A 20,705-nucleotide genomic window follows, 5' to 3' on the forward strand; every position below is an offset into this window, starting at 1 on the left:
CTGCTGAGATATTCTAGGGTGAACTATTGTAGTGAATTCAATAATTTAACAGTTCTGAAAATAAAATTGTGTCTTCACATTTCAGTTCTTATTTTTTGGTTGTGTTTTTATAGCAGTGTTATTCTTATGTTAACTTCATGTTTATCACATACCAATATCAGTTTATCCTTAATACTAAGTGGTCACATTGTTTGTTTATTGTTTATTTAGGATCCCCATTAGTTGTTACCACAGCAACAGCTATTCTTCCTGGGGTCCACACAAAAGACAAACATTCAACATCACATTACAAACAATTCACAATATCACAATATCAAAAACAAATGAATTAAAGAAGATGGAATAAGTAGTCCTCTCCCATTCATGTCAACTAAACAATACATTGTAAAAACAGATCATAATTAGTAGGCTGGTGTGTACAGTATAACTGCCCAAAAGTACAATGTACAGTGAACTTCAGTATAATACTTCACTGTAATACAATACAATACAAATACAGGTACAGACATCAATAATAATAAAATACCAATATAATCAACCTTCACATACAAATCATCACGTTACCTAAGTTGACTTCTTTCTGAATAATTGCTGTTCTTAATTTCTTTTTAAAACAGATTCTACTGCTAATCTGGGTTAAATGTATTGGTAGTTTGTTCCAGGTTGACATAGCCCTATATACTACAGTTTTCTTTAAAGCATTGCTTTTAGGTAAAGTTAATGTAAAGCGTCCCATGAGGGCATGTCTGGTGTCATAATCATGTATGTCATTGGTGTGTGTTAGCTGTGAGTATAAGTAGCTAGGTTTTTTTTAAGGCACAAATATTTCTCACATACTGGATCAGGCTGTATGCCAGTCTCTCTTCCACCTGCATCCATGACAGTCTGGCATGCATCCCTTCCATGCTGTCTCTCATTGAGCAGTGAAGAGCAAGGCGGGCAGCTCTGTTTTGGACAAGCTGGATCTTATTAAGCTCTTGTTTTGAGGCACTGGACCAGATTGCTGGAGAGTAATCAATTTGGGATAAAACTAAAGATTGAATTACTTGTTTAATTGTTATTTCTGTTAAAAAAAAAATAAGCGTTTCTTCGGATTATTGATATACTTCTACTCATTTTGGCAACTATATTATTAATGTGAGTTAACCAGAAGAGTGTTCCCTCTAGTGCCACACCCAACAATTTGGCCTCTTTAACCTGCTCAATGGTTTCTCCTTGCGGGAGATGGACAGCTCTTGGTCTGTCACATGTACGTGGACAAGAGCAGGAGCCATCAACATAGAAGATTAAAAAAAAGGTTTCAATATGTATTAAAAAAGAAGGTTCCCCTTACTAGGTCTATCTACCTCAGCAGAGATCAGTTCAATATAAGGTGTTTGGGGTATACCCTTTTGAGTAGATACAGGCAATGACCCCCAAAATATTGTCAAGTCATATTTCAGACACCCTTTAAATAGACTGTTTTTCTCCTTGGGTTAAAAAAATCATATGAATAATAAATAAATATGAGATGTTTTTCCTAATATCCTGAGTTAACCTCTTTCAAGTGTTCATGGCCATTTTTATGCATTCTCACATGCATCATTTTGGTGATACGGAAATACGTAGCTTTTTGTGGAGTGTATGTTGCCTCCTGGACTATATGTATTTACTGTTTACACTGTCGCTTTAAAACATGCAAATTATTTACTCATCATATTTGTTATTTCCGTAACCTCAGCAAGAAAAAACGTGCTTTTGTCATGTTTTCAACACAAGTTGTGTAAATTAAGATTTTACGTGGAGTACCTGAAGGCATCAGTGACTCCTCTCTTTAAAAACGGAGAATAAATGCGTCGGGCTCTCCCTGGAGGAGGAGTGCAGAAAAACAACTGAACTGTTTTCCATCCGATACAACTCCACTGCAGGAGTTTTCAACTAATGGTCATTTTTTAAATTCTTAATATTTTCGGACAGTTTATCTTATCTACACAATCTGCACAGTTGGGGTAATTAGTCTTATTATATGAATATATTTTCCGTTCATGTGAGCAGTATATTTGCTGTTTTTGCTATTTCAAAAATATTCCAGTTTGATTCTTTTATTTATTTTAAACATTGCATTAATATGCCGATCGAGACCCACAGAGCGTCATGCCCTCACGCATTTAGATGGCGATCTAGCACTCTGGACAGTTGCATCAGTTCCTGTGTGTGCGTGTAAATGGCTGTGCTGTGGCTGCTGCTCCACGCTACTTTTTATTCCCAGGACGCAGAATAGTAATAAATCCTCCTCTGCTTGGAAAGGCTGTGATCATAATAAAGACGTCACCCTCCTGCTCGGGTTGGCTCGACCAAACCAAGTGCGCAGCTATTTGTAAGCTACAACAACAACAACCTCCAGCACCATGCCCATGGATAACGTAGGGATTTCTCTGAGATCCCCTCGCCGTGCGGAGACGATATCTGCGTCAGATCCATAGCAAAGACAGCCTTTAATTACTCCGGATCTCTCTGCTGTAGCTAAAAAACACAGACAGGGACTTGATCGCGTTGCGGTCTCTTCGCAACAAATAGGACGCAAGCCGTGGATTTGAAGGTATTTAATAACTGCGACACTGGATGTAGATAGAGGTAGACGTGCACACGCGTCCGCTGGAAATAACGTGCTGTCATTGTGGTGCTGTGTGCGCACGTCTTTAAAGTGTTACACGTTTAAATGGATACTGTGTGTCTGTGTCTCAACGGGGCTGCAGCTACAGGACGTAGCGCACTTCATAGCTGTGGCTGAAACGTGTGCACGACTCATAGCCCCGAAAAAAAATGCACTGTAGCAGTTTCCCAAGCTCAGTTTTGTCTTTGTACCTATTTGTGATTATGTTTTGGCTCAGTCGTGGAACTTGATGTTCACTAAGGTGATTATGAAACACAGGAAAACTGTACTACGCACTTTTCTACTCCGCTTCATATTGCTTTTCTGAAGAGGCACGCCCACTCCCGAGCAATGTGGATGCCCCGTGCTGCTAAATTAATGGAGACTTTACTTATTTGAGTGCACGCGATGACTCTGTTTGTTCACTATTTGGTCAGTTGCCATCCATGATTTAAAAAGAAGCAACGGCAGTCTTGCCCTGGGCAGTTTAAAGCACCAGTGTGGAAGACATTTTTTACATGAAATGACAGTTTTGTTTTGCCAACAGAGGGGGGCACTCTTTCAGATAGACTTCAGTGAGGCTGAATGGGGAAGTTTTAGGTCTGAGAGGCAGACCAAGAGAGTGTGTCGTTCTTGCTGCAGGCCATATAGTAATAAAGACATTAGTAGTAATTTAGCATAAATTGCAGAAAGGAAATGATGGCTTTCTACACTAAAATTATAAATTATGAACAGGTACCTATTAGTTGTCAGTGTTGGAAAGGTTACTTTTGAAATGTAATGGGTTACAGATAGTTACCCTGTCGAAAAAGTAATTATTAATGCAACTACTTAAATTACTTAATCAAAGAAATTCAACTTATTACATATAATTACTGTTTAATTAAATGTTTATAACTGGGCAATAAAACTGAAAAACAGGAAGGCATTTCTGCACAGTGAAAAGATGCAAAGCAACAGATTGAATGCTATATTCTACATACAGATGAACATTTGACTAGCAACTGTAATTTAATTACATTTTTTACGGTTACATGTACTTTGTAATTTAATTTCATGCAACTAGTTTCATGTAACTTGTTACTCCCAAAAACTGGTGGTTGTATTTTTGAGGATTATTGTGATAGAATAGCTGGTGAAAGCTGATAAATTCATCATACACTTAATATTGAGTCCCATACACACTTGTCGGAATATTATTGAAAATTGTAACTATTCTTCTGACTGTGTTTCTTGCACATTTTTTGGATCTAAAGGCTAAATTGACAACAGAATCTTTTAGTGGTCTTGATGCATTGTGTACCCTAGTATTGGACTTGTTTGCCACATAGTATCTCTGTGTTTTTAAAGAGTCATGGAGGAAACAGCTGCTGCAGCTCCAGCCCCTGGCACTGGTGCTGCCCCACCAACCCCAAGACCTCAGCCTTCCTCCTTTGTGCCCACCCGCAGCCTGCTAGAGTGGAGACGGAGGGTCAAGTCTGAGTATATGCGCCTTCGCCAATTAAAACGCCTTAAAAAAGTAGAGGAGGTGAAGGTGGGTCAACTCAAATATTATTATATTAGCAGTTCTGCTTGCAAAAAGATGTTCAATTCATACTCGTGTACTGTATGCATGGCGTGGGGGACTTGCAGTGTGTGTTTTTTGTAGCACTCACTGTGTATTTTTATAATTTTTTACATGTATGTGTGACATGCTCTCTGTTTTGTTTGATTCCAGACCCTGTTCATGTCCAACAGGCAAAAGATTGAGCAGCAGACAAATCTCCTGAATGCAGAGTGGTCCAGGCTCAGGATTCAGTCCATCCCTCTGTCAACGTCTGGTGGAGCTCTGGCCAACAAAAAGGTGTGTGTGTGTGTGTCATAGGCGGATTATGAGACAATGGACTCCTGGACATAGATGTGCAAAAGGCCCCACCACCTTTCCTACATTTTGTGTCTGTGGTTGTTTTGCCCTCTTTTGAAGTTATTTTGTGACTCTTTGCAGTTCCTTTGCATCTCTGTGTGGTCTTCTTGTGACTCCTTGTGGTCATTTTGAGTCACTTCCTGGTCAGCATATGTTAATTTGGCATGTGAAAGCCAAAGGGTCCCTCTGACACTTTGGGCCCCTTTGGCCTTCACCTGTCACCGGGCCAGTGCCCAGTAAGTAATTCATCCATGATTTGTGTGTGTGTGTGTGTGTGTGTGTGTGTGTGTGTGTGTGTGTGTGTGTGCGTGCATGCGTGCATGCTAAAGAGAGCACAATAATATCCATTGCAACACATACAGTCAGGTCCATAATTATTTGGACAATGATACAGTTGTCGTCATTTTGGCTCTGTACACCACCACAATGGGTTTTAAATGAAACAATGAATACCTGCTTAAAGTGCAGACTCTCAGCTTTCATTTAAGGCTTTTTTCAAAAATGTAGTATGAACCGTGTAGGAATTACAACCATTTCTTCACACAGTCCCCCGACTTTAAGGGCTCATAAGTATTTGGACAAACTAACATAATCATCAATTAAACAGTCAGTTTTAATACTTGGTTGCAAATCCTTTGCAGTCAATGACTGCCTGAAGTGTTGGACACATAGGCATCATCAGATGCTGGGTTTCTTCCCTGGTGATGCTCTGCCAGCCCTTTACTGCAGCCGTCTGCACTTCCTGCTTGTGTTTTGGGTGTTTTGCCCTCAGTTTTGGCTTCAGCAAGAGAAACACATGCTCAATTGGATTCAGGTCAGATGATATGACTTGACCATTGCAGAACATTCCACTTCTTTGCCTTAAAAATGTCTTTGGTTGCTTTTGCAGTATGCTTCAGGTCATTGTCCAACTGCACTGTGAAGCATCGTCCAATGAGTTTTGAAGCATTTGGTTCAATCTGAGCAGATAATGGTGCCCCAAACACTTGAGCTTTCATCCTGCTGCTCTTGTAAGCAGTCACATCATCAATAAATACAAGAGAACCAGTTCCACTGGCAGCCATACATGGCCATGACATAACAGTACCTCCACCATGCTTCACTGATGAGGTGGTGTGCTTTGGATCATGAGCAGTTCCTTCCCTTCTTCCTTCTCTTGTCTTCCCATCATTCTGGTAGTTGATCTTTGTTTTATCTGTCCATAGTATGCTGTTCCACAACTGTACAGGCTTTTTTGATGGTTTTTGACAAACTCTAATCTGGCCTTCCATTTTTAAGGCTAACCAATGGTTTGCATCTTGTGATAAACCCTCTGTATTTATTCTAGTGAAGTCTTGTCTTGCTTACAAGAGCAGCAGGATGAAAGCTCAAGTGTTTGGGGCACCATTACCTGCTCAGATTCAACTAAATGCTTCAAAATTCATTGGACGATGCTTCACAGTGCAGATGGACATTGACCTGAAGCATATTGCAAAAGCAACCAAAGACATTTTTAAGGCAAAGAAGTGGAATGTTCTGCAATGGCCAAGTCATATTATCTGACCTGAATCCAATTGAGCATGCGTTTCTCTTGCTGAAGCCAAAACTGAGGGCAAAACACCCAAAACACAAGCAGGAAGTGCAGACGGCTACAGTAAAGGGCTGGCAGAGCATCACCAGGGAAGAAACCCAGCATCTGATGATGCCTATGTGTCCAACATTTCAGGCAGTCATTGACTGTAAAGGATTTGCAACCAAGTATTAAAACTGACTGTTTAATTGATGATTATGTTAGTTTGTCCAAATACTTATGAGCCCTTAAAGTCGGGGGACTGTGTGAAGAAATGGTTGTAATTCCTACACGGTTCATACTACATTTTTGAAAAAAGCCTTAAATGAAAGCTGAGAGTCTGCACTTTAAGCAGGTATTCATTGTTTCATTTAAAACCCATTGTGGTGGTGTACAGAGCCAAAATGACGACAACTGTATCATTGTCCAAATAGTTATGGACCTGACTGTAAATTCACATACCAACTTCCCGGCACTGTCCAGCTCTCTGTTTGTATTCCTGCCCAGGCTGCTCTGGCTTAACTAGTAATCCAATTTATTATTACTGTGTGAATGTTTTGAGAGAAAACTCCTCACCTCCATCATGTAGCGTCCTCTTCACCAGCACCAGTGTTCTGCTCTGATTCTCACCTGGCTGTCAGGTGTTACAAAAATATCTCAAGCTGTGTACAGAAATGGATCATATGGCAGCCTAAAAGTGGTCTCTGGCCCTGTGGGAGCTCATGATACACACAGCCTGAGGGCATAACAGCATCTTTCTCTTCCCACGTGCTGGCAGGGTCCGCTTTACTGTATTTACTGGGTTTATTTTCCTTGTTGGGGGTCGAGCAGCATGTGTATTCAATTATAGGTATGAAATTGTCCAGTTGTGCTAAGGACTGTTCTATTGTCTGGTCAACTCCAACCTACCTCTGGTTTTCTTACAGATGTGCACAGTGGAGTTTGGCTTTCCTGGATTCAAAGCTCAAGCTATTGCCATGAGACCACTGTCAACAGTGGCAGGGATCCCCTTTATGTACTCTTGGTCGCCTCTGCAGCACAACTTCATGGTATGACATATACCACATTGAGTTGTAATGCATTTACAGTGTTATTACAGGTGCAGAGCACAGAACATATTATTTTACTGATTCACCTGATTGTAATCACTGATTTTCATGCGTTCAACAAAAATGGACATGAACCTTTGTGAGCTGATTAAATAGATGGAACATCTAAACCAGTCGGAGAAACTCAAGAACACATGTCATCAAGTTAAAAGCATGCTTTGTTCCCTAACGTTTCTATTTTGAAAATACATAGTTTTTACTGGCAAAGAGTGACATGCTCACAGAACATAAACACACACTGTTCTTGCAACACAACTTGGTTTGCATTTCTTCTATTTGCAGTCCATGTGTGTACCTTTGTTGGACTGTGAAATGTCCAGAGGCAGAACCATGTGAACATTCTGTGAACTGTTACTTGTTTGTTGATATTTTCAGCCGTACCTTCCCAGACACATCACAGGTGGTGATTCAGTTCCATTCCATTCAGTTTTATTTATAAAGCCCAATATCACAAATCATAATTTGCCTCAGAGGGCTTTACAGCATACAACATCCCTCTGTCCCTGGACCCTCACTGTGGATAAGGAGAAACTCCCCAAATTAAACTTTTTAATGCGGAAAATATGGTAGAAACCCTAGGAAGAGTAACTGAGGAGGGATCCCTCTTCCAGGACGGACAGATATGCATTAGAAGTCATGTGTACACAACAGATGATGGTTGTATGACATGCTGCATTAGCTGGTCACATGCCTGTCTTGACAAGAGGTATATTTTTCTCAGGTGGAGGATGAGACATTCCTTCACAACATCCCATACATGGGTGATGAGGTACTGGAACAGGACGAGGCCTTCCTGGAGGAACTCATCGACAACTATGATGGTGTCCACGGTGACAGAGGTGTGTGTGTTGAATGCTCTGTTCCATTAAAGGAATACGTCACCCCCTAAATGATCATTTGTATATCAGTTACTCACTCAGTGAAGAAAACATTTTTCTAACAAGCCTCCATGATGAATGAAGAATCCAAAGACTGAGAATTGGAGTTAAAGGGGACTGCATTTAACAATAGCAAGACTGTATCAAAACATCTATTTACTCACACAATCCATGCAGTATAATACAAGTCTTGTTTATCCAATCGTATGCTCAGAACTTCCCAAACACATGCATCGTAAACAATGTACCTGACATTGATTTTTTTATTAATTAGTATACAGATGGTCATTTGGGGAGATGAAGTATTCTTTTAAGTTGTCTGCACAGATCCCATATTCTAACACCTTTCACACTGTGTATCACTGCAGCATTCACTTGGGACTTCGGCTTATTATATGCTGATGATGCAGCTGATGTAATCTTTTCTTAAAATGTGTGGAAAACAATTATGTAAGGGATTTGCACTTGTTAGATTCTGACATGTTAATTGTGTCCCAGAGGGTGGGTTTATCAGTGACGAAGTCTTTAAAGAGCTGGTGGAGGCCTTGAGCCAGTACTCTGACCACGAGGAAGAGGACGAGGAGGAAGCAGCAGCGGTGACAGTAACAGCGGCGGCAGCAGCAGAGGTGACGGGAAAGAAAGAGGAAGAGAGGGTGATGAGGAGGAGCTCAGTGGAGGGTTCAGAAGAGACCAAACCTGGTACTGCGGCATTCATCAGGAGGAAGAGGAGGAGCACTACTGAGGGTGAGCGAGTCTTCAGCTGTGCATTTGTGCGTTCAGACTTTGCCCAGTGAGAGAACAAGCGGGCTGCAGCACAAACAAGGCTGGTACTGTTCCTCTCATTACACTGTACAGCTGCCACAAGGTCGCCCTGCCACAGCAGCCCTTGCATGGGCATTGTTTACTTTAAAGCTGCCCCTGTGTCCCTGCATGGGTACTGTGTGTGAGGGAACCTGTTTGTCCATGACACTGATATGGCCCAGCTCTAATTACAGAACTTAATGACCTCTTGTACCAAGCTTTATGGGAAACTAGGCTGTATACACTTAGTGATAGTGAAATGGAAGCACACCTGGCTACACAGTCATTCAGGCACTGGTACATAAACACATCCTTGAATGGAAGATACTGAAAAAAGAAAACTACTCTGTTTGTATTACATCTTGAATTTCACTGTTTTAAGAACATGTTATTGCTAACTGGCCCTGAGCGTTAGGAAAACTGCTGTTCCATTACAAAATGTTTAAAAGAACATATTGCATAAGGTATATTTGTGAATCTGTATCAAAACCTGATGTGTGGAAAAAACTGTGTGTGTAACCAACTCTCTTTCTGTTTCCCAAAGTGAGGGACATGTCGAGCAGCAAGAAGGTCCCCAACGATAACATATTTACAGCCATCGCCTCAATGTTTCCTTACAAGGGCACCACGGAGGAGCTGAAGGAAAAGTAAGAAAAGTGCAGTGAAACTGGGGATCTATGTGCACAATGCTGAACAGGCCGTTGCTTAGTGTTCACCATGGAGACGCAAGCTGTCAGGGAGGAAAGTAATAATGGTGGCTCCCTCTCAGGCTCTCTGACTCAAAGGAGCGGTTGCATCAGCATCTGAAAGAGCTTTACTTAGAAAGAAACACCTACAGTACCAAATGAGCATACTAATACTGTGGTAAAAGAACTGTACACAGGTGATATGTCACAAATAAAACTCTTCCCTGTCACCTCTATAGGTACAAGGACCTCCTGGAGCCCCCCAGTCCGGTGAAGCTGCCCCCTCTCTGCACCCCCAACCTGGACGGACCCTTTGCTAAGTCTGTACAGCGGGAGCAGTCGTTACACTCCTTTCACACACTCTTCTGCAGACGATGCTTCAAATACGACTGTTTCCTCCACCGTAAGACTTTATTCATGTTCATTATTATTATTTCTCCTTCAGTTTGTTGATTCATTGAGATTGTGATAATTGTGATTATAATATGACTTTCGATCTCTCTTTCTGTGTACCTTGGGTATTTTATTTACCTAACTGTGTACAGTTGCTAACTACCAATTACCTGATATTACAATAGAGATTCAACATGTCTCTCTGTTCATAAAGCTTTCCATGCTACACCCAATGTTTACAAGAGGAAGAGTAAGGAGATCCGTATAGAGACTGAACCATGTGGCGTCGACTGCTTCCTGTTACAGGTATGCAAGCTCACAATTATTTAACCTATTCATGCATTCTGTTTCAGTGTTTTTGTTAGTTTACACTGTGTTGTTTTTCCCATCCCTTGTCATCAGAAAGGGGCAAAAGAGTTTGTGGATCAGAATATGTTACGGTCACAGAGGTCTCGGAGGCACCGAAGGCAGCAGCGTCCCACCAGTTCCAGCTGTCCTGGACCGTCTGTGTCCGCTGAGGAAGGAAAAGAGGGCTACAGTGACCATGAAACCACCTCCTCCTCAGGTAGGACCATGATCTCACAGGAACTGGGTTTGGAGCTGCATTTGAAACCACCAGATGCTTTGTCTATTCAAGGCACGATGACAGGGAGTTACAGAAAAGGTTCAGTTTAAGTTTCATGTTTCGTAGTTTTTATTTTTACTCTGACTTATTGCCTTTTGTTTTGAGATTTCCATTTTCTCAGTTACTCTTTGAGGCCTCATACAGTACAGACACAGTTATTTGAATGTGTCTCTGAGTCACTGTATGACTTAGTGGATGCATCATTTACCATAACCTCCCCCCAGTTCTCTCCCTTTCTGGAAAGCTATCTGCCTCGAGTGACTACAGCCCTTCAGAAAAGTGAAATCTGGCCCAAGATGATAGCTTACAAGTCAGACCCTGCTTTCTCCTCTGTCTCCCTCCTTCCCTCTCCTCTCAAAATCAACTCTCTCTTGCCAAGCAAAATAAACCAGCCATTAGTTTTGCATGCTTCAGCCCCAACATAAACACTTTGTTCCCTCTCTCTCTCCTCCTACTGTGGTTTTTTTAGTTTTGTTCTTTCATTTCTGTTGACATCTTCATGTTGAGAGCAGCGGGAGGGAAATAAGAGCAATCTCCTCTGGCTCTTTATCGTCCTCTCCTCCCCCGGAGCTCTCAGGTTGTTGTTCATCGCCATCAGTGCCTCACTGGAAGTCTCTGTTAGTTTTGGAAACCGCTCATGCTCAGCCAGTGACTCAGCAGACTCTCTCACACGTGTTGAGATAATGTGGAAAAAACAGATTGTTGAGCAGATTAATAAAGATACTCAGTGCTGGAGCATGTGGCCACAGCAATGCTGCATTCAGCCTGTTGCCAAGCAACATTCAGCTCCCTGCCTTGAGCTGTGGGTGTGCGAGCATCAGTCTTGAATATCCGAAAAGCTAAATCAAAGCTGCGGTCCCCAGTGTGTGTGTGTGTGTGTGTGTGTGTGGGTGTCTGTGTATACGTGTGTGTGTGTGTGTGTGTGTGTGTGTGTGTATGGGGGTGTCTTTGTGTGTGTGTGTGTGTGTGTGTGTGTGTGTGCGTGTGCGCACACATGCAGATACACAAAAATGGCACCCAGAAATAGCTCTAAGTGTGTAAGTCTAGGGTTAAATTAGCACGACAGATGTGTGTGTGGGCAGACATCAAAAAAAAAGCTGACACAAAGCTTTTGCCAAGACAAAGTAATAGAAAAGTGTGCGTGTGCATGTGCATACATGTGTGTATTCAAAAAATATGAAACAAACTTCCTGCCAAGAGTAGTTGGTCAGTAATCAGTGATTTGTGTGTGTGTGTGTGTGTGTGCGTGTGTGTGTGTGTGTGTGTCTATGTGTATGTAACAGAGGGGAATTCACGATGCCAGACTCCCACCAAGCTGCGTCCAGGGGATGATGACGGGGAGCAGCAGGCGTGCTGTGTGGTCCAGTGGAGCGGGGCGGAGGAGTCACTGTTCAGGGTGCTACATGGCACATACTTTAACAACTTCTGCGCCATCGCCCGCCTCATTGGCACAAAGAACTGCAAGGAGGTAAAAATGTCTGCACATGGTTTTACCATCTTAGCATGTTTCCTCTGGCACTGTACGCAAATGATACCGTGCAAACTTTGCTGTATTCATTTACAATTTAAAATTGTAATGTGTTCTTTCTAGCTAATAATATCACGTACCAAATTATGGCTTCAGTCGAAACAGATTTTGTTACAAATATGATCAAAATACATTTTTTTAAAGAGAAAACTGATTTTGAACTGCACTCCTACAACATTGTCAGACTCACAATGGACAGTTTCAAGACAGAACCAAAGATATTGTCTTTTTTATGTGAAGATTTATAATAATAAGATACCACATTTCAAGATGGCGGCTATTCATTTCACTGGAGTTGTTCAACTGGCCCATACGCCAAAAAAAGTTTCCAGCCTTCCAACCATTTATCTTGTTTGTAGTTTGAGGTGTCCTGTCAACAGTTTTACAGACGTCTCTTTTATTGTGGTGGTCAATGGAGAAAATGCTTTTTGGGCCACAGGAGATTTGTTTCACTGCAATAAGAAAATTGGCTGCAACACTGAGCATCTTTCCTGGGAGTTGGCTTTTATATTCCACACATTCTTCTTTCTTGTCATTACCCACAATGCAACTGAGGTGCTCACATTTCAGTCTGAGTATGTTATGCAAGTACTGGCTAATGTAGCTATAAGCCGTTAGTTCTAAACTGAGATGAGGAGGGGCTACAGAGGTGTAGGAAGCTCAGTTCTTTCTAACTCCACACACCCAGATATTTTTTATCATCAACCTTGTAGGCTTCAGACAAAAAATGTTGCCTCTGGAGCTTCAGAGGGTTTCATACAACCTCTTTCCAAAATATCCGCAAACAACAGTTCGTATAATATCTTACGAAAATGCACAGACAACGGTTCATATGATATCTAAAAAAAATAAGCACCCCATGAATGGTGTCATCATGTTATGTACTCAGCATAATGTTACATAGGTGTAGTTTAGGAAAAGAAACATGATGACTCAACCTTACAATAACTAAGTGTTCTTGGTTTCACATGGTCTCCTGGTGGGAAAGTTCTGTGTTTGTGTGACCCATCCACCACCCCAACCTACCTGCATATGCAGACTTTCACTCTTTATACTACTTTCCTCTTTATATCCGTCTGCACATTGATCATGTGATTACAGCCTTCCTGATTACATGGGTTATACACAAATTACTGGCCCATGAATACGTGGGTTATATACTAATTATGCTGCATTATTTTCCATGGGTGTCCGCACGAACAGTGCATAAGAGCAGCCTGCTTCTTTCACATGTGCCGAAATACTACCCAAGACCTGTAAACAGATTTTGATGTACAAAATCAGTTGAGGTCCCTTTTGAAATGCCAGATGCCAAAGTGAGATAAAGGCTGGAAGTAGATGTAACAGTTCTAAAGACTTCAGTAGAGCAGAAAATGAACACATAAAACAAATCCATGGAAAGGGGATGTTGACAAAGCAGGAGAATTTATTAGAAATGAGGTCTTAATTTTAGAGACAACAGTTAAGTACAGGAATTATGAGTGATCAGCTGTCTCATCTGTTGTTTACTAGCTGTAGTAGCTATTAAATTTACTTTGTGATGTTAATAGATTAACTTTGACCAAGAGTTTCTGTAAGTGATGCGTAGTTGTTCTGAAATGAAGCAGACAACATGGTTAATTTAGCTGATTTCTGTTGCGTTTGCGTCAATGCGAGTTCAATAACACATGCATCCTGTTCCTGTGGTTTTATGGCGTGGATAATTGGGCTGACTACAGAGAGAATGGCATGTGGCACCATAAACACGGATGCTTACCAGATGTGACGTCTCTCACGTTTTCTCGTGATGCAGTCGTTCAGCCTTAGACACTCCCAGACATATGTTAATGGAGTCTCATGTGGGCTGCAAGCCTTGGAGAGAAAATATCACAACTTCTAATTTAGATTTTAAAATTTTTTACTTTTGAGCACAATACACAAAATAAAGACCGGTTAAAACAAATGCTGACATATTTAAGAAGAAGCAGATTTGTCGATTACATCCTACCCTTGTAGCGCCTCTTGTCACAGTCCAGAGTCTGTACTGGACTGTCTGTCACGGCCTTGCTGCTATCCAGAGGGCCCCGCCCACTGCTTAACCAAGTGGAAATGCTGAAACCAGCTGCATCATTATGTATGTCTGTGTCCTGGGGAAGAAGCCAAATCTGGGTTTTGGCAGCCAGAAGTGGTTGAGTCTCTGTGTGCGAACAGATGCATTTGTATGTTTGGCCTCTGCAGTGGAGTTTTGATAACAGAGGATGGAGAGGGCAGGATGTTCTGTGGCGTAATCACAGCGATGTGCTTTTCAGCCTGAGCAGGCATAACATTACGCAATATAATAATTACGATGAAGACAACAGAATTTCTTCAAAATAGTGTACATTGTGGTGAATTAGCAGGATGTGTTGTTGTTCATGTCATTTTGGTTTCTCACAGGTGTACGAGTTTGCAGTGAGGGAGGTCCTGATCCATCGTGTTCCTTTGGGTGATGGAGGCATTGCACCCCAAAAGAAGAAACGGAAACACAGGTATCACCAGTTGTTCTCTCTCTCTTGCTCACCCTTAGCTAAATGATGAAAACATGATTGTAACATGATCTCTTGGAAAAGGGAGTTTGACCCTTGGTGAAACTGATCTGAATAGATAAACGTTAAAGTAAATAATTATCAAGTCATGCAGATATAAATGTATCCTGCACTGTTGTATTAGTGTTAAAACTGCATTTGATCTTCCTGTCTCATTTCAATTTTTGTGACTTAAAGCAAATGACCATTGTATATCAGTGACTCGCCCCATGGTATGTTGAATTCAGGAGGAAAACTTTGTTTTTCTGGCATGCCTCTAGTGAACGAAGAATCCAAAAAAGAAGAAGAAGAAGAAAATCATTGATAAATTGCAGTAAAAAGGGGGCTGCATTTAAAAACAGCAAAACTATATCAGAACATCTGTTTACAAACTTTCACACAACTTGTGCAGTACAATCCAAGTCTTGTTTATCCAGTCATATGCTTAGTACTTCCCAAACAGACAGCTGTTTAAGACTGAACTAAAAGTGAAACTGATATGCTCTCTTCAGGGCTAGACTCCATGAACTAAACAATAATTTTACCTAGCTGAAAACAGGTGCTGCTGGGCTCGATCAGTTAGTTTGTTTGTGTTATTATGCAACCTGGATCATTTAAGGGGTTAGTTCGGATTCAGCAAAGTCAGACATACTGCAGATCAAGACAGTAGTAGAATTGAAATTATTGTTTTTGTCAGTGGAGTCTTTTTTTGCATAGATAAGTTTTACTTTCCGTTCAGTTTATGGTTGTAAAGGGCTGTCTTTCCCTTTCACTCAGATTCATCAAGAATTTGTATTCTTTGTTTACTGAAGGCATGCGAGAAAAACAAAGTTTCTTAGCGAGATCAACATTATACAGGGTGAGTGATAAATGGTCATGCGGGAGGAGAAGTGTTCCTTTAATAAGCCAGAAAAGGATAACTAATTGAGTAGGTGTGGAACAAGCTAGAGGAGTTTTCTGTAACCCTGTCATTGTGTTTGTTTAATGTGGCAGGTTATGGGCAAAGATTCAGCTAAAGAAAGGTACGTAAAAGTAAAACGTCACAACTTGACTATTATTACACTATGCCCTCTGAAATACAATGCAGCCTACTGTGCCAGTCTGAGGGCTTTGTCCTCTGTTGCTCCAGATAACTCATCCAATCAGGTGTACAACTACCAGCCATGTGATCACCCCGACCATCCATGCGACAGCTCCTGCCCATGTGTGATGACCCAGAATTTCTGTGAGAAGTTCTGCCAGTGCGAGCACGAGTGTGAGTGTCACCTTTCTACGTAATGCACATGTGTGACAATGTATTGTGTTTATTCTTTCTTTATTTCACAAACAAAAAGAAATAAGCAGCTTTGCTCTGCCTTGTAATGCTAAAAGGAAATTGTTTGTCATAACCACATTTTCCTCTGAAAGCTCTGTGTAGCTTTAAAGCCCTTTTTCCAGACCACAATAGAGCAGGGCAGCAGAATGTAAAACGATTCTGCAGCATTCTGGCAGCAGTCAGAGGAGAAACTGTCCTCTGGCGGGGATAGGTGGGTGTCTGTTTAATACAGAGCTGTGTTCACAATGAGGCATTTGGTGCAGCAGCAATGACCCAGAACTGTGTTTTCCAAAATGGCCACATGGTGGAGGAATGCATTTTGTATTTTGCCCTCTGGAGAGTTACAACAGGCAAAGAGGATAAGACGAAGTAAATGTTTTGCTATGGTTTAGAAAAGATGGTTTTGCCTCATTTCTTCATCTGTTGTGGTTCGGTCACCTTCTCTCCCCCCTCCTCCCTCCCTCCCTCCCTCCCTAACCAGACTGTTACCTCGCCCTTTCCCGTAGCAGAGGAGAGCTGGGGCCAAACAGGAAGCAGCCCCCAGTTGCACATGTGTGTGCTCAAAAGACTTGGAGTGAAATCAAAGGGATGTGACAGGCTCTGTGCCTGATATTCAACATCATCTCCAACATCAGTATGAGTCAGACAGCTCCAGCTAAACAATGCTTGATGATACAGACACATAAAACCCACACAGGCTGGGAATGGGAGGTTAAAATGGCATGACAGAGAAGACAAATGCTGCTTGGAGCTCTTGCTATGGACAGTTTCCCCAAGCAGAGGCTGCTGGAAAGACATTTCGGTTATTCTTGCCTGATCCTTCCGTTCATCTGCCCGGAGGGTGTTGTGTTTCACTCTGCAAAATTGTATTTCAGCATATCTGCCAGCAGAGGTCTCTTGAGTGATGGGTTTCTCAGCATTACTCAGCCATTGAGCTTCTGTGCTGCAACTGCATTTTCAGATGGAATTTTTATTATAATCATATTATGTTCTGCCAAGTCATATAATGTATTATCTTTCTGTGTTGCATGCAGTTTGCACATAAACCCTCTCAGCATGTCCCCTTTTAGAGCAGCTGCGTGTCTAAATGTTTTCCAGGCCAGAACCGCTTCCCAGGTTGCAGGTGTAAGACACAGTGCAACACCAAACAGTGTCCCTGCTACCTGGCCGTGAGGGAATGTGACCCAGATCTGTGCATGACCTGTGGTGCTGCAGACCACTGGGACAGCAAAGCAATCTCCTGCAAGAACTGCAGCATCCAGAGAGGCCTAAAAAAGGTACACAGAAACACTTGGCGATCTAAATGGTTAAAGGGACAGTTCACCCCAAAACCAAAAAACATATTTTTCCTCCAACCTGTCCTGCTGTTTATCAGTCTGTGTTGTTTTGGTGTGAGTTGCAGAGTGTTGGAGATATCTGTTGTAGAGATGTCTGCCTTCTTTCAAATATTATGGAACTAGATGGCCCTCAGCTTGTGGTGATCAAAGCACTAAAAAAAACAAAAAAACATTTGAACTCAACAGCAATGTCTCTTTCCAGAGGTGATGCGGTTACTCAAGATAATCCACAGACTTTGTTGTGGGCAGTTTCATGTAGGAACTATTTTCTTTCTACCAAACTACACCCACCAACCATGAAATTGCACAGAAGGAAGCATGCATCTACTGCGAGCTAACGTAGTTCCACTGAACTAGCTAATTTTACACCTCAGCCAAAGAGGATGCCATTTATATTCACATCTCACACTGTCACAAACGCAAGCCTCTCGTCCATGAGCAGATGAACAGTTACTTCAGCATGATGATACAGTTGGCACGTGTAATCCAATTGAAAAAAAAAAAGTTGCAACATAAAATTGCTCACAAGGTCTGTGGATTATGTTGACTAACCGGGTCATGATTTCTGGAAAGAGACATTGCTGTTGAGTTTTTCAAATGTATTTTTTTTTTGGTGTTTTGATCACCATCTAGTTCCATTTCATTGGAGAGAAGGCAGACATCTCTACGGCCAATATCTCCAACAATCAACTCATACCAAAACAATCTTGATTGATAAATAGCACTACAGGTAAGGGTGAAAATACCTACTGTTGATTTTGGGGTTACCTGTCCCTTTAAATATTTCATACCTGATATTCTGTTACTGTCATGGTGTTCTAACCTACATCTGACTTCTCTCAGCACCTACTTTTGGCTCCATCAGATGTCGCCGGGTGGGGCACCTTCATTAAAGAGTCAGTTCAGAAGAATGAGTTCATCTCTGAATACTGCGGGGAGGCATGTCCATGCAGTTTTGTGATATTTTTTTTTTAAATATTCATAAGCTTAGTGAAGTTTTGTACTTAACGTCTTTATTATTCCTGTGTGTGTGCATGAGCAGCTGATCTCCCAGGATGAGGCAGACCGGCGTGGAAGGATCTATGACAAATACATGTCTAGCTTCCTTTTCAACTTGAACAATGGCAAGTGTTCCCTATTTCTCCTCTGATCATAGGCATACCACTGTTATAGTATATTAAGTAATCCTTAATACATTCTGTGTCTCCCAGTAGACTTTGTTGTGGATGCCACGCGAAAGGGGAACAAAATCCGCTTTGCAAATCATTCAGTTAATCCCAACTGCTACGCAAAAGGTACGACTGAGTCTGTTTGTTTTTGCCATGGCGTCAAATACGAGGATGAAAGCAATTTGTTGGATCAAAGCAGTCTTTGGTTGTCTGATGTTCTGTTTGCTGTTGTTGCAGTGGTGATGGTGAATGGTGACCACCGCATTGGAATCTTTGCCAAACGGGCTATCCTGCAAGGAGAGGAGCTCTTCTTTGACTACAGGTAGAGTCACGGGCCTTTTAGTGACTCTCCATCAGCTTCAAAGTAAAATGAAAAAAAACAAGGCTGCTGTACATTGTGACCGAACTGCAAGATTCTGCAGCTCCTGTACACTAACTTAGACTCTTCCCTTTATCTTCTCTCCACAGATACAGCCAAGCGGATGCCCTCAAATACGTAGGCATAGAGAGGGAGGCAGACATGTCTTAGCTACACCTGCTGCCTACCTCCATAACCTGCTCCTAGCTCCTCAGCCACCTACTAATGCTTCTGTCCCTCTCTGTAGCGTCACATCTAGCTGACGAGTCTCTATGAACATTCGCTGTCTCTGCCCTCTCTGCTGCACTTCTAAAAATAGAGAGTCCCTCCCTGCTGTTTGCAGGTGCTCCTCCTGCCCTGCAGACTCCACACCACCTCCTTCAGTGACAGCAGTCAGCTCTCCCTCTCATCTGCCCAAACCCACCCACCTACCTGCAAGACTGTATCGCCAAGCTTATGAAACTAAACTATTTAAAGTGGAAATACTATTAATCCGTATCGCTTACTGCACCAAGAGGATCCCGTGGTTATTTTGGGTTTTTTTCTTTGTTCCATCCTGTCAGAGCAAAGAGGTCATGGTTACCCATCATACAGTGTTTTACTCTCTCAGCAGTTATTGTTTTACTGTACTTATAGACCGGCTTTCTTTTGACCTCTCAATATGTAATGCAAGCTTTTACATCGTACCTAATGATGATCAGTGAAATGCATGTGCTGTCTCTTGGATAAACAAACCATTAAAACATGTTAGCCACGGCATTAGCTTCAGTCAGATGCTGCACTGTGCAGTCTCTCAGTGTCGTAGTGTGATGTTACCCACTGCCTGTTTTTCAGAAGACCCAGTCTGACAGCTTTGTTTGTCCTTCTGTGAACCCGTTCAGCGGCTAGCATCACTACAACATCTTTAAGGTGAAATAAGTTATTGTGCATTTATATCATTGTTCTGCAAAAATAGGCAACCAGACAAGAAACCGACTGACTGAATGTAACCTGTCAATGATGGTGAAGAGATCTCATCCCTCTTTTCATTTTACACATTAACCCATTCTGTTGGTACTCTGAGCAACATGCATGCACATCAAACAGTTATCATAATGTTTACATGACCTTGAGGCCTTCACACTTTGTGAGGGAAACGATTAATGAAGTCACACAGTAAATGTCTTCCTTTAAAAATCTTTCAAGTGCCAAATGATTCCACACAGGAAAAGGCTGAAACAGTGTGGATGTGTTGCATAATTAACAGCGGTGCATTTTAAAGGTAACCTTTGCAAGGTAATGACCATGGGAAAAGCAAAATTATCAGTGTTTGACCAAATATTAAAGTCCCCCACATGTGAATGTAAAATATACTTTCTCATCTTTTCTTCATTCTTTTTTATATGTCCAGATTTGTTACTCACCCTGTTTTTCATTTATAAAACATTAAAGGCCACCTTTAAATGAGATCTTTCTCAGTAGGGATGAACAAAATGGAGTTTACTGCTATGTACAGTGTATGCCTATAAAAAATTAAAGTTTAACTTTATACATTAAAATGTGCTGTTGTTGTCCTTGAGTGTTAAAAGTGAACTTATACAGAACACTATACAGAAGTGATCCCTCTCTGTCCTCATTTATGAGCCACTATAACTGTGTGGCAGTGTATTTTTCTGCAGAGACTCTGCTCTCTGCTTGTATTTTCTCATTTAATTCTCTTTTTCAGTTTATATATATATTTATTTTTCTTAGTATTTTCTATGTTCAGGACGTTTATGGGTGGCCAGGTGCCAGACCACAGGCAGCATGCATCCAAGGGACACAAGGCCAAAAAAATGCAAATACAGTGAGGCAAAATGCAAAACATGAGTGAATCTGGGGTTGGCTTTTACTTTACTTT

General features: G+C 41.6%; 1 protein-coding gene across 6 annotated transcripts; it reads left to right on the top strand.

Annotated features, from left to right (window-relative positions):
- The first annotated feature begins 1,847 nt into the window (after positions 1-1,847).
- On the top strand, positions 1,848-20,364 carry ezh1 (enhancer of zeste 1 polycomb repressive complex 2 subunit). Of its 6 annotated transcripts, none has more exons than XM_033645143.2 (20): positions 1,848-1,988; positions 3,983-4,166; positions 4,350-4,475; positions 7,011-7,133; positions 7,915-8,032; positions 8,570-8,815; positions 9,417-9,519; positions 9,798-9,961; positions 10,166-10,257; positions 10,354-10,516; positions 11,860-12,044; positions 14,520-14,611; positions 15,641-15,669; positions 15,777-15,902; positions 17,061-17,239; positions 18,143-18,238; positions 18,342-18,423; positions 18,511-18,594; positions 18,706-18,790; positions 18,937-20,364. In XM_033645143.2, exons 2-20 carry the CDS (start codon positions 3,987-3,989, stop codon positions 18,995-18,997), a joined length of 2,334 nt encoding a protein of 777 aa, XP_033501034.2. In that variant the 5' UTR covers positions 1,848-1,988; positions 3,983-3,986; the 3' UTR covers positions 18,998-20,364. The 6 variants fall into 6 exon arrangements, with proteins under 6 accessions (XP_033501034.2, XP_078017738.1, XP_033501037.2 ...); XM_078161612.1 differs by lacking the exon at positions 1,848-1,988 and adding an exon at positions 2,143-2,356; XM_033645146.2 differs by lacking the exon at positions 1,848-1,988 and adding an exon at positions 2,153-2,578 and having other exon boundaries at positions 18,706-18,832.
- The last annotated feature ends 341 nt before the right edge of the window (positions 20,365-20,705 follow it).

Source organism: Epinephelus lanceolatus, chromosome 18 (genome assembly GCF_041903045.1).
Source record: "Epinephelus lanceolatus isolate andai-2023 chromosome 18, ASM4190304v1, whole genome shotgun sequence".
Taxonomy (NCBI): domain Eukaryota; kingdom Metazoa; phylum Chordata; class Actinopteri; order Perciformes; family Serranidae; genus Epinephelus; species Epinephelus lanceolatus.